The 17,116-nt window shown below is 47.6% G+C and overlaps 1 protein-coding gene across 1 annotated transcript in view; it reads right to left on the bottom strand.

The window, feature by feature from the left end:
- ren (renin) overlaps nucleotides 1–16,058 on the bottom strand; it is a 72,661-nt gene extending 56,603 nt beyond the window's left edge. Inside the window, exon 1 of the mRNA XM_078242120.1 lies at nucleotides 15,933–16,058. Coding sequence (XP_078098246.1) covers nucleotides 15,933–15,988 — 56 coding nt within the window. The 5' untranslated portion in view covers nucleotides 15,989–16,058. The remainder of the gene's footprint in view (nucleotides 1–15,932) is intronic.
- Between the last annotated feature and the right edge of the window lie 1,058 nt (nucleotides 16,059–17,116).

The raw sequence follows: 17,116 nt of genomic DNA, 5'->3' as shown, positions 1-17,116 counted from the left end.
ACCAGATCAAGTTGGATGAATGACCCCGAGGCTTGGAAATCCACTAACCCCCCCTCACCCCCCCCCCCCTTCACGCACCCCCCCCCCCCCCCGCGCCCCCCCCCTCCTGCGCCCCCTCCCCTCCTCCGCCCCCCCCCCCCTGCCCCCCACCTCTCCACCGCACCCGCTGTTTCCTTTTAAAATCCTGGGAACCCATTTATCTATCCACCTCTGCCACGAACATCTCAAATGACTGATTATACACAGCTCTCCGGGGTAGGGAATTCTGGTCAATCAAACAGAGAATGGCAGCAGGAGGAGGCCATTCGGCTCCACCTTTCAATTTGATCATGGCTGATCATCAAATTCAATATCCTGATTCCACTTTTATCCCTTGATCCCTTTAGCCCCAAGAGCTATATCTAATTTATTCCTGAAATCACGCAATGTTTTGGCCTCAACTACTTTCTGTGGTAATGAATGTAGAGTGTAGAGTTTGCACGTTCTCCCCGTGTCTGCGTGGGTTTTCTCTGGTTGCTCCAGTTTCCTCACGCTTCATTGCTCGGCAGTGCCACCGAGTAGCAGTGGCTATTTCTGGTACTGCACTCATCTAGGATTAGCATGTGCCAAGGCAAAGATGATAAGCTGTGGGGGGGGGGAGAAATTGGATGTGGGGGGTGGTCATGGGATGGGTGTGCTGCGGGAGAGAGAGGAAGGTCAGAAGCAAGGGTAGAGGGTGATTCTCAACTGGGCCTGTCCCTTCCCAATGTCAGTACCATCAATCAGGCACTGCCTGACAAAGCTTCCCCCCCACTCACCCCCACCCCGCCACCATCCTCCCCCTCTCCCAACCAAGAAGCCAACGAGGGAACATGGCACCATTTGCTTTTGGTGCTCCCCACCTGCCACTGATTGACAACCAGTAGATGTACAAAGCAGATTTTTTACACAGAGGATGGTGGGTGCCTGGAACTCGCTGTAGGGGGCGGTAGTGGAAGCAGGTACGACAGTGACTTTTAAGGGGCGTCTTGACAAATACATGAATAGGATGGGTATGGAGGGATACGGTCCCTGGAAGGGCAGGTGGTTTTAGTTCAGTCGGGCAGCAGGGTCGGTGCAGGCTTGGAGGGCCGAAGGGCCTTTTCCTGTGCTGTAATTTTCTTTGTTCTTTGTTTTTTGTAATACAGGGTCTCAATCAGTGCTGGAGAATATAAAACCATCCACAAGCCTTCCCAACATAGACTAAATTGAGGCAGTGGCTAGAAGATGGAAGGGTCCACATCCCCCATCCTTACACCAAATGAAATGTTCCCCTGACACCCAATTTGCCACAATGGAGGACATTAAATTCTGGCCATTGAGTACAAAAGCAGGGAAGTTCCACTGGACCTTTATCAAGTTCTGGTTAGGATCCAACTGGAATATTGAGTTCAACTCTTGTCACCGCCCTTCAGGAGGGATGTGAGGATTCTTGCGATGGTGCAGAGGAGATTTACCAGAATAATTCCAGGGATGAGAGATTTTACTCACAAGGTTAGCTTGCAAAGGTTGGATTTGTTCTCTTTGGAATGAAGGAGATTGAAGGGAGATTTGATGGATTAGTTCAAGATTATAGCAGGTTTAGATAAAGTAGGTGAGGAAGAAACTCATCCAATTAGCTGATGGTACAGGACTGGAGGGTCACAGAGTTATGGCAAGAGATGCAGGGTGGCACAGTGGTTAGCACTGCTGTCCCACAGCGCCAGGGACCCAGGTTCAATTCTGACCTTGGGTCACTGTCTGTGTGGAGTTTGCAAGTTCTCTCCGTGTCTGTGTGGGTTTCCCCCGGTGCTCAGGTTTCCTCCCGCACTCCAAAGATGTATGGGTTAGGTTTATTGGTCATGCTAAATTGCCCCTTAGTGTCAGGGGGAACTAGTAGGGTAAATATTTGGGATTAAGGGGATAGGGCCTGGGTGGGATTGTGGTCGGTGCAAGCTCGATAGGTCGAATGGCCTCCTTCTGCACAGTAGGGGTTCTTAGGTTCTATTCTATTTTCTTTGCGCAGTGGGTGGCAACGACGGTGGTGGAAGCAGAAACAATCCATGACTTCACAAGGAATGGATAGACACATACAGGGCTACAGGGGTCGAGCGAGGGATTGATTCGATAGCTCCACGGAGAACCAGAAGATACTCAATGGGCCGAATGGGCAGCTTTTTTCTGTGCCGTAGATACCTCTATAGAAATATAGAAACATAGAAGATAGGAGCAGGAGGAGGCCATTCGGCCCTTTGAGCCTGCTCCCCCATTTACCATGATCATGGCTGATCGTCCAACTCAATAGCCTAATCCCGCTTTTTCTCCATTATGTTTGATCCCATTTGCCCCAAGTGCTATACCCAGCCGCCTCTTGAATACATTCAATTGACATTTAAGAACATAAGAACATAAGAAATAGGAGCAGGAGTAGGCCATCTAGCCCCCCGAGCCTGCCCCACCATTCAATAAGATCATGGCTGATCTGAAGTGGATCAGTTCCACTTACCCGCCTGATCCCTATAACCCCTAATTCCCTTACCGATCAGCAATCCATCTATCCGTGATTTAAACATATTCAACGAGGTAGCCTCCACCACTTCAGTGGGCAGAGAATTCCAGAGATTCACCACCCTCTGAGAGAAGAAGTTCCTCCTCAACTCTGTCCTAAACTGACCCCCCTTTATTTTGAGGCTGTGCCCTCTAGTTCTAGCTTCCTTTCTAAGTGGAAAGAATCTCTCCACCTCTACCCTATCCAGCCCCTTCATTATCTTATAGGTCTCTATAAGATCCCCCCTCAGCCTTCTAAATTCCAACGAATACAAACCCAATCAGTTCAGTCTCTCCTCATAACCAACACCCCTCATCTCTGGTATCAACCTGGTGAACCTTCTCTGCACTCCCTCCAAGGCCAATATATCCTTCCGCAAATAAGGGCAAATAAATTTGGTTCAAGTTAAAATATTACTTGTGGACCAGAACACTGTTCAAGTCACCAATATAATGCAAGGTGGGAGAATCGGCATGTAAACACGGTGGGAAGGCACACATCACGTGAATTGGTGAAAGTTGCGGTGGACGGTATAAACAGCACGGCCAGAATCAGTTACTCCCGCTTCATGCAACGGGTTTGGGTGAAAAGTAGTTGATGATTTTCAATTTTCTCTCGAGTTGACAGGATTATATATTTATGCAATGTTAATTGCATTTGTACAAAGAGCAATTTAAATGCAAATATTCTCTGATCGTTAATGAACATCCAGGGGTTGCGGGTTTGGTTCCATGATGCAGATGATATTAGCACAAAAAGCAATCTAAATGCTAATACGCCCTGGTAGTTAATGATCATTCAGGGATTAACAGGGGTCTGAATAATTGGCAGGTTAGAACTTGAAAGGTGTGAACAGGCCAGACAGAGGCCTTTACCATTGAATCACACTGCATAGGAGACCATTTGGGCCATTTTTCCCATGCTAGCTCTTTGCTGGAATATCCAATTAGTCCCACCATGCCTGTCCTTAGTCGAGAGTACACCGAGAGTCTGGAAAGTGTGTAGAACCCCTCACGCTGTATGCCTGACGTGGACTATACACTATGCATAGTAAGAACATTGAAATGGTACTCAGAACACTCAGTGCAGCTTGCTGTAGAGAGAAAAGTTGAATTTTATTGCACTTTCTGTAATTTTAAATTCAAAATGCTTTGTAATGAACTTTTACAAATTTTATCAGTCAAATAGTACATGGGACTTAATAGGATGGAGGGTTATAGGTAGGCCTAGAAGGTAGGGATATGTTCGGCACAACTTGTGCCGAAGGGCCTGTTTTGTGCTGTAGTTTTCTATATTTCGATGTAAATGGCCTGGCATGATGGCACAGTGGTCAGCACTGCTGCCTCACAGCACCAGGGACCCGGGTTGAATTCTGGCCTCAGGTCTCTATCTGTGTGGAGTGTGCACATTCTCCCCGTGTCTGCGTGGGTTTCCCCCGGGTGCTCCGGTTTCTTCCCACAGTCCAAAGATGTGCAGGTTAGGTGGATTGGCCATGCTAAATTGCCCCTTAGTGTCCAAAGATGTGTAGGCTCGGGGGATTAACTTAGTTTATTTTATTTCTTAGTGTCACAAGTAGGCTTACATTAACACTGCAATGAAGTTACTGTGAAAACTCCCTAGTCACCACACTCCGGCACCTGTTCGGGTACACCGAGGGAGAATTTAGCATTGCCAATGCACCTAACCAGCACGTCTTTTAGACTGTGGGAGGAAACCGGAGCACCCAGAGGAAACTCACACAGATACGGGGAGAACGTGCAAACTCCACATGGACAGTGACTCAAGGTTGGAATCGAACCCGGGTCCCTGGCGCTGTGAGGCAGCAGTGCTAACCACCGTTCCACCGTACTGATTCACAATATCTCCTTATTGGATCCGCACTGTCAAATGTTGTCTGGTATTGCTCCTGTGAAGTGCCTTGGACTGTTTCAACACATTTAAAATGCTAAGTTGTTATTATAAATTGGCACAGTATCACCTGGACTGTGCCAGGGTGTAAATTACATAGAGGCTGCCAGACCTGCTGAGTATTTCCAGCACTTTCTGTTTTTGTTTCCAGGATCTGCAATATTTTGTTTTTCTTCTCATGCAAATTAAATAGATTTTGTTTTTAAAAAAGGGACTTGCGCTGGGTCCACTGGCTCCTTCCACTTCCAAATGTGACGCTAAGTTACACAAACTGGCAAAGACTCAGGTTTGATCTACGGATCCAACATTTGCGCTGAATCTAGTCAGTCCGTGAGGCTCTGGGACACTCACCCCACTATCAACATCCAGAAACTAAACTGGACCAGCCATTTAAGTACTGTGGCTACAACAGCATGTCAAAGGCTAGGAATCCTACAGAGAGTAACTCACCTCCTGACTCCCCAAAGCCTGTCTACTATCTACAAGGCACAAGTCAGGAGTGTGATGGGATACTCCCCACTTGCCTGGATGACTGCAGCTCCAACAGCACTAAAGGAGTTTCACACCATCTAGGACAAAGCAGCTCACTTGATTGCTACCCCTTCGATAAACATTCACTCCCTCCACCACCGACACACAGTGGCAGCAGATAGAGACCAGATGCACGGCGGGAACTCACCAAGGCTCCTCAGACAGCACTTTCCAAAACCACGACCACTACCATCTGGAAGGTCAAGAGCAGCAGATAACCTGGGAAGACCATCACCTGGATGTTCCCCTCCAAGTCACTCCTTCCCTAATAGCATTGTGGCTGTACCTACACCTCAGGGAGTGCAGCAGTTCAAGAAGGCAGCTCACCACCACCTTCTGTAGGTCAATTAGGGATGGGTAATAAATGCTGGCCTAGCCAGCGACGCCCACACATCCCGTGAATCCATTTTTGTAAAAATCCCACTGTTCCTGGGTCAGAGAAGGCAAATGAGTAAGGAACAATTCCCACTCCTGTTTTCACTGTGTCCACGGCTAATGCAAGATGGCCGTCTCATAGCCGTCTGCACATGCTCATAGCCATCTCATAGCCATCTGCACATGCTCATAGCCATCTCATAGCCATCTGCACATGCTCATAGCCATCTCATAGCCATCTGCACATGCTCATAGCCATCTCATAGCCGTCTGCACATGCTCATAGCCATCTCATAGCCGTCTGCACATGCTCATAGCCATCTCATAGCCGTCTGCACATGCTCATAGCCATCTCATAGCCGTCTGCACATGCTCACTGCTCCACACTGACAAACAAGCGCAGCCTTTAAAATTCTCATCTTGTTTTCAAATTCCCCCATAGCCTCAATTATCCATCCCTAACATGTAACTTTTACAAATCCAACGAGTCCAGAGGCACAGCAGCATTTCATTTAACCGCAATCAGAAAATGCATTCAAGTCAATTAATCACACTGAGTTAAAGCATCAGTCTCATCAATTAAGGATGCAACAGCAATGTGATTATGCTGACCATAGAATCATAGAATTTGTACAGTGCAGAAAGAGGCCATTTGGCCCATCACGCCTGCACCGACAACAGTCCCACCCAAGTCTTATCTCCGTAACCCCACATATTTACCCTGCTAATCCCCCTGACACTAAGGGGCAATTTAGAACAAAGAACAGTACAGCACCCACCAAGCCTGCGCCGATCACATTGTCCTACCTAGACCAACCACCTGTATCCCTCTATTCCCCACCTGTTCAAGTGCCTATCCAGATAAGTCTTAAATGTCGCTAACATATCTGCCTCAACCACCTCACTTGGCAGTGCATTCCAGCCCCCCACCACCTCTGTGTAAAAAACTTGCCCCACACATCTCCACTGAACCTTTCCCTCCTTCCCTTAGACTTGTGCCCCCCTTGTGACTGTCATTTCTGCCCTGGGAAAAAACTTCCAACTGTTCACCCTATCTATACCCCTTTTCAGCATGGCCAATCATCCTAACCCACACATCTTTGGACTGTGGAAGGAAACCGGAGCACCCGGAGAAAAACCACGTAGACATGAGGAGAACATGCAAACGCCATGCAGACAGTCACCCAAGGTGGAAATGAATCTGGGTTCCTGGTACTGCGAGGCAGCAGTGCTAACCACTGTGCCACCCTGATGTTACTGTTCACATAGGGAGTCAGAGTGGTGACAAATTCTTTGTATATCCATGGTGCAGCCTGAAGCTATGGATAGCGATGGTAGAGGCTCTAACATTGATTCCACCACATGGCTGGCCAGGTGTGATAAACCCCAGGACTTACATGGGGAATTACTGATTGACATCCCCGGAGGACCCATGGAATATGAGCTCCCTGGTGAGGTGGAGCTTGTAAACCAACCTTGTAGAAAGCAGGCCCCTGAGCGGGTCCATTATTCATTGCCCCAGATGTGACCTGTTTGTGTTCACCACAGGCTTATGGTTTTGCTTTGCTTTATTTTGCACAATAAAGCACTGTTCCTTTACAGCTGACGCCTAGAGTTATTATACCAGGAATCTCTCCCACTCTTACTGACCACCAATGGTCAGATGTCAATGGTTATGAAGGGGATAGATAGGGTGAACGGTGGGAAGCTTTTTCCCAGATCAGAAGTGACGATCATGCGGGGTCACGGGCTCAAGGTGAGAGGGGCGAAGTATAACTCAGATATTAGAGGGTTGTTTTTTACCCAGAGGGTGGTGGGGGCCTGGGGTGCGCTGCCAAGTAGGGTGGTGGAGGCAGGCACGCTGACATCGTTTAAGACTTATCTGGATAGTCACATGAGCAGCCTGGGAACGGAGGGATACAAACAATTGGTCTAGTTGGACCAAGGAGCGGCACAGGCTTGGAGGGCCGAAGGGCCTGTTTCCTGTGCTGTACTGTTCTTTGTTCTTTGTTCTTTGTATTCAGTGAAGAGACTAATCTAACCTTGTGTCAGTTTCATAAACACTGCATTCCCGGCCTTGGCCACAGGATGAAACAAAGACAAGTTATCATGACAAATACCAAAAAAACAAGATATGGTGACATATTACACTAATGAAGGAGAAGGGTTTCTGTTGGATAAGAAGGGGCAAAAAGCTATGCTATGATTGGTGGACTATGTATGCAAATAAAGGATTAGAAAATTGCTTGTTTCTCATTTGCTGTAATTAACTACAACTGCTAATTACCTGTATGAATCAACAGAACACCATAGTGAAATTCACTGTGTCTGTTCTCCTTGCTAGCAATGAATAAAAGCTTTGAAGATTTGAGTACTCACCATGCATTGCCTGGTTAATCCTCATGATGTGGAGATGCCGGCGTTGGACTGGGGTAAACACATCAGGAATCTAACAACACCAGGTTAAAGTCCAACAGGTTTGTTTGGTAGCAAACACCACTAGCTTTCGGAGCGCTGCTCCAACAGAAACCCTTCTCCTTCATTAGTGTAATATGTCACCATATCTTGTTTTTTGGTATTTCTCATGATAACTTGTCTTTGTTTCATCCTGTGGCCAAGGCCACACTCCATCAAGATTTCCACTCCATCTGACGAAGGAGCAGCACTCCGAAAGCTAGTGACGTTTGCTACCAAATAAACCTGTTGGACTTTACCCTGGTGTTGTTAGACTCCTTACTGTGGTTAATCCTCAACAGATGTAAAAGAACCCATGGCATTTTTGAAGAAGAATTATCTCTGACATCCTACCCAGTTATATAACTCTCTAGCAATAAGTTTCTTTTAAGTTTATTTATTAATGTCACAAGTAACCTTACTATGGAAATCCCCTAGTCACCATATTCTAGCGCCTGTTCAGGTACACTGAGGGAGAATTTAGCATGGCCAATGCACCTAACCAGCACGTCTTTCGGATTGTGGGAGGAAATTGGAGCACCCGGAGGAAACCCACATAGACGTGGGGAGAACGTGCAGACTCCACACAGACAGTGACCCAATGCCGGGAATCGAACCCGGGTCCCTGGCGCTGTGAGGCAGCAGTGTTAACCACTGTGCCACCGTGCCGCCCCGATATCACATTTATCTCTTGTAGGAGCTTGCTGTGTTCAAATTGACTGCTGCATTTCCTGCATTGCAATAGTGATTGCACTCTGTACCTCATTGCCCACAAAGTTCTTTGGGATGTCCTGTGATTGTGAATTGTATGATACGAATGCGGGTTCAGTCTGTTGCTGTATATTACCAAAACCCCTTTCTCATTTAGGTAGCTTGGTGGAGCAAGGCTGAGGGGCTGAATGACCATAAGACATAGGAGCAGAATTAGGCCAATCAGCCCATCGAATCTGCTCCGCCATTCAATCATGGCTGATTATTTTTCTCATCCCCATTCTCCTGCCTTTTCCTCATAACCCCTGATCCCCTTATTAATCAAGAACCTATCTATCTCTGTCTTAAAGACACTCAATGACCTGGCCGCCATAGCCTTCTGCGACAAAGAGTTCCACAGATTCACCACTCTCCGGCTGAAGAAATTCCTCCTCATCTCTGTTTTAAAGGATCGTCCCTTTAGCCTGAGGTTGTGCGCTCTGGTTCTAGTTTTTCCTACTAGTGGAAACATCCTCTCCACGTCCACTCTATCCAGGCTTTGCAGTATCCTGTAAGTTTCAATAAGATTCCCCCCCCCCCCCTTTATCTTTCTAAACTCCAATGGCCTATTTCTGTGTAGGTTCCATCGGAAGCTTGGGAAGAGGCTTCCCGGGAACATGACAACTTCTGCAGCGAGGGGAATGAGGTGGGGTGGGGGGGGTGGGGGGGGGAGTGGGTGGGGTGGGGGGGGAGTGAGTGGGGTGGGGGGGGAGTGGGTGGGGTGGGGGGAGTGTTCGGGGGGGGGGGGGGGGGGGTGGGTAGGAGTTGTTCCACAACAGAGAGACGTTTGACAATTATTGAAGATAGGGAGATTACAGGGATCAATAAGCTCTGCCAACTGTGGATGATCAACTCCGTTTATTTTCGCTAAAAGCTTATTTTTTAACCGAGTTTCTTGTTGGTAAAAGCTTTCTGCCGTCCATGAGGTGGAGAAATGTGACTTCAGTAACGGGGTCAAAGGCATCGACAGCCAGATGGTGAAATTAACTATCAGACAGGAACTAAAATAAGACTCACAGCTCCTTATGTTTACACAAGATTCTGAAAATAGCCAATAGCAGGGAAAGCTTGTCCAAACTCTCTCACGCACCCAAACAGCCTGATGGGTAAGGGCTTGAGGATAATGTGTCTTTCTGGGAGAGTTGGGGGCAGGGGGGGAAGAGAGGGGAAAATGAGGGTCTGCTAGAGATTCGTGAGAAGGACAGATACAAGTGGGATTTGCAAAAGTATCTTCAAAGCACAATCATCACTAATGACTCAGGCCCTCCCCACACATTAGAATCATAGAATCATAGAAACCCTACAGTGCACAAGGAGGCCATTTGACCCATCAAGTCTGCACTAACAACAATCCCAACCCAAGCTCTACCCCCACAACCCCACACATTTACCCCACTAATCCCTCTAACCTAGAAATCCCGGGACACTAAGGGGCAATTTAGCACGGCCAATCAACCTAACCAGCATGTCTTTTGGACTGTGGGAGGAAACCGGAGCACCGGAAGAAACCCACGCAGACACGGGGAAAATGTGCAGACTCCGCACAGACAGTGACCCAAGCCGGGAATCGAACCCGGGTCCCTCGCATTGTGAGGCAGCAGTGATAACCCCCGCCCATACAGACCAGGCTGCTGCCAGGCTTGAACCCCAGTTTTAGGACTGGAGGGGAACTTGGCCTCAGTGCCCCTAGGCTAGTTCCAATTTCTGCTGCCTGATAAGAGCCCCTGCTCTTAATGTCTGTGCAGGTTAACCCCTCCTCTGAAAGAGCCAGACATCATTTACTGAAGAATAATCTTTTTTAAAAAAATCTTATAGAGGTCTATAAAATAATGAGGGGCATTGATAAGGTAGATAGTCAACATCTTTTCCCAAAGATAGGGGAGTCTAAAACTAGAGGGCATAGGTTTAAGGTGAAAGGGGAGAGATACAAGAGGATCCAGAGGGGCAATTTTCTCACACAGAGGGTGGTGAGTGTCTGGAACGAGCTGCCAGAGGCAGTAGTAGAGGCGGGTACAATTTTGTCTTTTTATAAAGCATTTAGACAGTTACATGGGTAGGATGGGAACAGAGGGATATAGGCCAAACGCGGGCAATTGAGACTAGTTCAGTGGTTAGAGAAAAGGGCGGCATGGAGAAGTTGGGCCAAAGAGCCTGTTCCCATGCTGTAAACCTCTATGACTCTAAAAGCATTTCCACAAATAGAAAACCCTGATGAAGATTGAAAATCTGCACCCGTTGTGACCCACTCAAACTCTGCTCCTGAACACTTGGCACAATAGAACCCTGGGAAATGGCGGCAAGGGCAACCTGAACCGCAAAAGAAGCAGCCTCTAGTTTCAAAGCCTCGGACTAAGGTTTGACCAAATGAACAAACTTACAACCGGATTGGCTGCTTTGGACAATGGTGCTTTTGCACGATGGAATGTCACTTGGGTGAGGTGTCAGAGCGTGGGCCAACACACATGGAGTTGTGCCCCAGCACGTAGGTTAGCTTCTTCAGAAGATTAGATTGTTTGTCAATAATCAGCTCAATTTCAGACCCAGCCTTTTCATTCTCAGTGAAGGAGTCTTAGTGTTCTTCTGGAAAGTCTAAGGATGAACAAAATAAGGCAGACTTCTGTGCATGAAAAGGGAGTTTAGTAGAATAACATCTTAATGTTTAGATGTAGTTCTGAGCTGGCCACTAGGAAGAGAACAAGAGTAGCTGCTGCCATCCCCCCGCCCTCTCCCTCTCATGTTGTCTCCTTGTCAAAGAAACGTAGAAGCATAGAAACTAGGAGCGGGAGGAGGCCATTCGGCCCTTCAAGCCTGCTCCACCATTCATCTTGATCATGGCTGATCATCAAATTCAATATCCTGATCCCCCCCTTCTCCCCATATCCCTTGATCCCTTTAGCCCCAAAAGCGATATCTAATTTCTTCTTGAAATCACATAATGGGCCCGATTTTACCATTTTGATTCTAAGTGCTGAATCTGAGCGCAATTCAGATCCAACTTGGAAATCTGTTTTCAAACGCCCCTATACGCACTTAGCCTGAAAAAAAATCGCGGGTCTGAATCGCGCTGTGGGCGGGGTTTGTCGCGCCCGAAACGCTGCTGCTCCGATCGGAGCTTTGAACTGCGCATGGGCAGTGAAAAAAAATTGAAAACCGCTCTCCTGTCACATCGCACCCAGGCTGCAAAAAGCGGATAAAGCGGCCCGGGAACAGAAAGCGGGAGCAATGGCCCCCACAGACAACGCCCCACCCCCACAACATAACTGTCCCCCTTATCCACCCACCCACCCCACTACCCAGACCCGACTGCGACCCTCTGCCCCATTTCCGTCCCCACCAATCACCTGCAGAGTGGCAGCGGACCTCCTTATCCGCGCCCCCCCCCCCCCCCCCCCCCGCCCCCCCCCACGAGAGATACATCTAACCCACCTCCCTCCTCCCTCCCCCCACCAGAAAATGATCTGGCCTCCCTCCTCCACCGCCCCCCCACCCCACTACCCCCACCAGAGAATGGGGGAAATGCTGGTAAAGTTGGGCGGGCAGCCCATTAATTCAATTTAAATGCATGCAAATATATTTAAATCGCCCGTTGTGCCTGTTTTGGGGCAGGGTTCGGATTGCGGCCATTTTTGGGCCTTGGTAAAGTGGGAATCTGCGTGGACGCGGGCACGGATCGCGCTAATCGCCTCACGCCCGACTTTACCAAGTTTTCGCACCCATTTTCGGGCACGACGCAATGGTAAAATCGGGGCCAATGTTTTGCCCTCAGCTACATTCTTGGTAGTGAATTCCACACATTCACCACCCTCTGGGTGAAGAAATTTCTCCTCACCTCAGTTCTAAAAGGTTTACCCCTTATTCTCAAATTATGACCCCTGGTTCTGGATTTCCCCACCTTCGGGGAGCATTCTTTCTGAATCCACTCTCTTAAAATGTTATAAGTTTCTATGAGATCCCCTCTCACTCTTCTAAACTCCTGTGAATATAATCCTAACCAACTTAGTCTCTCCTCATATGACACACCTGCCATCCCAGGAATCAGCCTGGTAAACCTTTGTTGTACTCTTTCTATGGCAAGGACATCCTTCCTCATATAATGACACCAAAACTGCACACAATACTCCAGATATGGCCTCACCAACACCCTATATAATTGCAGTAAAACATCTGTCTGTTGAGATGCTCATTATCCTTTCAGACCCCAGTCATATTTTCATCCCAAAATAGCACTGATCAGAAAATATATCCCCATAGTTCCCTTTTGTAATATCTCATGTCCTCTATTAGATATTTAAGCATTAGATCTATTGGACTATCAATTCCACACCAGTGCTTCCGTCTGCCAGACACCTACCATAACCTCAGGCCTCTGCTCAATGCCATATCCTTTATATTCCTCCATGGCTGTATATTCCAGATTTATTCACTGGAGTTAAATTAGTAACGGTGTCCATGACAACAACCATCGATTGTTGTTGAAAACCCATCCGGTTCACTTACTCCCACCTTTAGGGAGAAAAATCTGCCATCCTTACTCAGTCTGGCCTACATGTGACTCCAGACCCACAGTGATGCGATTGACTCTTAACTGCCCCCTGAAATGGCCCAGCAAGCATTTGGTTCAGGGGTGAATAATGATAGACAACAAATGCCGGCCTTGCCTGAGCCACTCAGATCCTTTGAATCAAAGAGCAAAGAAAATTACAGCACAGGAACAGACCCTTCGGCCCTCCAAGCCTGCACCGACCGTGCTGCCCGTCTGGACTAAAACCCCCTACCCTTCCGGGGACCATGTCCCTCTATTTTCATCCTACTCATATATTTGTCCGGATGCCCCTTAAAAGTCACTATTGTATCTGCTTCCACTACCTCCCCCAGCAGTGAGTACCAGGCACCCACCACCCTCTGCGTGAAAAACGTGCCTCGTACATCTCCTTTAAACTTTATGCCTCGCACCTTAAATCTATGCCCCCCTAGTAATTGACTCTTGCATCCTGGGAAAAAGCTTAAGAAACATAGAAACATAGAAAAACTACAGCACAAACAGGCCCTTCGGCTCACAAGTTGTGCCGAACACATCCCTACCTTCTAGACCTACCTATAACCCTCCATCCTATTAAGCTCCATGTACTCATCCAGGAGTCTCTTAAAAGACCCTATTGAGTTTGCCTCCACCACCACTGACGGCAGCCGATTCCACTCGCCCACCACCCTCTGTGTGAAAAACATCCCCCTAACATCTCCCCTGTACCTACCCGCCAGCACCTTAAACCTGTGTCCTCTCGTAGCAGACATTTCCACCCTGGGAAAAAGCCTCTGAGAGTCCACCCGATCTATGCCTCTCAACATCTTATATACCTCTATTAGGTCTCCTCTCATCCTTCGTCTCTCCAAGGAGAAAAGACCGAGCTCCCTCAGCCTATCCTCATAAGGCATGCTTCTGATTATCCACTCTGTCCATGCCCCTCATGATCTTGTAGACTTCTATCAGGTTGCCCTGCACCATTCCAATGAGAACAAACCAAGTTTCTCATGAACCATAGAATCATAGAACCCATTCAGAGCAGAAGGAAGCCATTCAGCCCATCAACCCTGCACCAACAACAATCCCACCCAGGCCCGATCCCCATAACCCCACATATTTACCCTGCTAATCTAATCTGCCTGACACTAAGGGGCAATTTATCATAGCCAATCAACCTAGCCCACACATCCTTGGACTTTGGGAGGAAACCGGAGCACCCGGAGGAAACCCACAGAGCAATTTCTTTTTAAAAAAAAAAGAAAGTCTGAATGAATTGTGAAAATTTGCACTAATTGAGATTTGCCAAATCTTGCTTCTTTACCGTGGGGACAACAATATATTCGAGAATGAAAGCAAGGATCAGACAGGTAGCAAAAATCATAGTTTCAATTTCTCGCATTAGGTTTTTTTAACGAATTTAAACATTTTGAACAAAAAGGGGCGGCACGGTAGCACAGTGGTTAGCACTGCTGCTTCACAGCTCCAGGGTCCCGGGTTCGATTCCCGGCTCGGGTCACTGTCTGTGTGGAGTTTGCACATTCTCCTCGTGTCTGCGTGGGTTTCCTCCGGGTGCTCCGGTTTCCTCCCACAGTCCAAAGATGTGCGGGGTAGGTTGATTGGCCAGGTTAAAAATTGCCCCTTAGTGTCCTGGGATGCGTGGGTTAGAGGGATTAGCGGGTAAAATATGTGGGGGTAGGGCCTGGGTGGGATTGTGGTCGGTGCAGACTCGATGGGCCGAATGGCCTCCTTCTGCACTGTAGGGTTTCTATGATTCTATGAATTCACAATGGCGAAATAGCATTTTGGTCTGTGGCAATTCTGCTCTCTCACACAAAGCAGTCTTCTCAACATTGAGTACAAAAACAGTGTTAACTTCATCTCAACTAATTCTTCACAGAATCACACAATATTACAGTGCAGAAGAGGCCCTTCTGTCCATCGAGTCTGCACCAACTCATGAAAGACCCTGATCTGCCCACCTAATCCCACCTGCCAGCACTAGGCCCTTGGCCATGAATGTTATGGCGTGCCAAATACTCATCCAGGTACTTTTTAAAGGATGTGAGGCATCCCGCTGCCTCCACCATCCTCCCAGGCGGCGCATTCCAGACTGTCACCACCCTCTGGGTAAAAAAGCTTTTCCTCACATCCCCCCTAAACCTCCCACCCTCTCACTTTTAACTTGTGTCCCTTCGTAACTGACCCTTCAACTAAGGTGAACAGCTGCTCCCTATCCACCCTGTCCATGCCCCTCATAATCCTGAACACCTCAATCAGGTCACCCCCTCAGTCTTCTCTGCTCCAGAGAAAACAACCCAAGCCCATCCAACCTCTATAACTTAAAGGTTCCACACCAGGCAGCATCCTGGTGAATCTCCTCTGCACCCCCTCTCCACTGCGTTCACGTCCTCCCTATAATGTGGCGACCAGAACTGCACACAGTGCTCCAGCTGTGGCCTCACCAAAGTTCTATACAACTCCAACATGACCTCTCTGCTTTTGTAATCTATACCCCGATTGATAAAGGCGAGTGTGTCATATGCCTTTTTCACCACCCTATTAACCTGCCTTTCCGCCTTCAGAGATCTTAATTCTTAACACGGTCATTAAAATAAAATACATTTGACAAGTCACTGTTGGGTTTTGTACACACACAGAAGCTGTTAAGTGCATTAATGAATCATTTACAAAACAGTAACATTAATAAAGAGATAGAATAATCACATCAATTAATTCAAACTTGCATTTAATATTTGTTCAACTGTGTCTAATTGTGACTTGTTTTGCCGCTGAACAGTAACTCAGAATTAAAACTCCCGGCAGTCAGGCAACAACACAGTCTCTTACCTTTTGAAAGCATCGGCTGAGGTCCAAAGAACCCAAAGAACTAACAACGACTTCATTGTGTGTCTTGTGCGAGAAGCTTCTGTCTTCTTGTTTTGTTCACTTTCCCAATCTTTCAGCTGCGTAAAGTTTCTATCTCTTCCTGAGTTTTATAGGCACTTGGCATTGCCTGCAACTTCACTATCCACCTTCTCATTGGCTGCTGTTCATCCCCTCTGTCTATTGCCCTGCCCTTGTTAAACTGTCTGGCAGATTGACCATGTAAGCAGCAACCTAACTGGAGTCCCAAAACACTTTAAGCCACTGAGTATTCATAGTGTGACATCGCAATTCTTTGTGCTGAGAATGGTTTCTTATTCTATATATCTGACTTTAATTGTCAAGCCTCCATAGTGACACAGTGGTTAGCACTGTTGCCTCACAGCGGTAGGGACCCAGGTTCAATTCCCGGCTTGGGTCACGGTCTGTGTGGAGTCTGCACATTCTCCCCGTGTCTGCGTGGGTTTCCTCCCACAGTCCAAAAGACATGCTGGTTAGGTGCATTGACCCGAACAGGCGCTGGAGTGTGGCGACTAGGGGATTTTCACAGTAACTTCATTGCAGTGTTAATGTAAGTCTTACTTGTGACTAATAAATAAACCTTTACTTTATTCCAAAATTACTGCACAGAGATTAAGCGGAGCTCTGTGGAGGGAAGGAAAGGCAGTACACTCTGCATAATGGGTGGTCACTTTAGAACATAGAACATAGAAAAAATACAGCACAAACAGGCCCTTCGGCCCACAAGTTGTGCCGGTCATGTCTCTACCTACCTAGGCTTACATATAGGCTTACCTATAACCCTCAATCCTATTAAGTCCCATGTACTCATTCAGAAGTCTCTTAAAAGACCCTATCGAGTTTGCCTGCACCACCACTGACGGCAGCCGATTCCACTCACCCACAACCCTCTGAGTGAAAAACTTACCACTGACATCTCCTCGGTACCTACTCCCCAGCACCTTAAACCTGTGTCTTCTCATAGCAGCCATTTCAGCCCCGGGAAAAAGCCTCCGAGAATCCACCCGATCTATACCTCTCAACATCTTGTACACCTCTATCAGATCACCTCTCATCCTTCGTCTCTCCAAGGAGAAAAGACCGAGCTCCCTCAGCCTATCCTCATAAGGCATGCCAACCAATCCAGG

This window comes from Mustelus asterias, chromosome 25, assembly GCF_964213995.1.
Source record: "Mustelus asterias chromosome 25, sMusAst1.hap1.1, whole genome shotgun sequence".
NCBI classification, from domain to species: domain Eukaryota; kingdom Metazoa; phylum Chordata; class Chondrichthyes; order Carcharhiniformes; family Triakidae; genus Mustelus; species Mustelus asterias.
The sequence above is the reverse complement of the archived record's forward strand: the minus strand, read 5'-3'. Positions and strand labels throughout refer to the sequence as shown.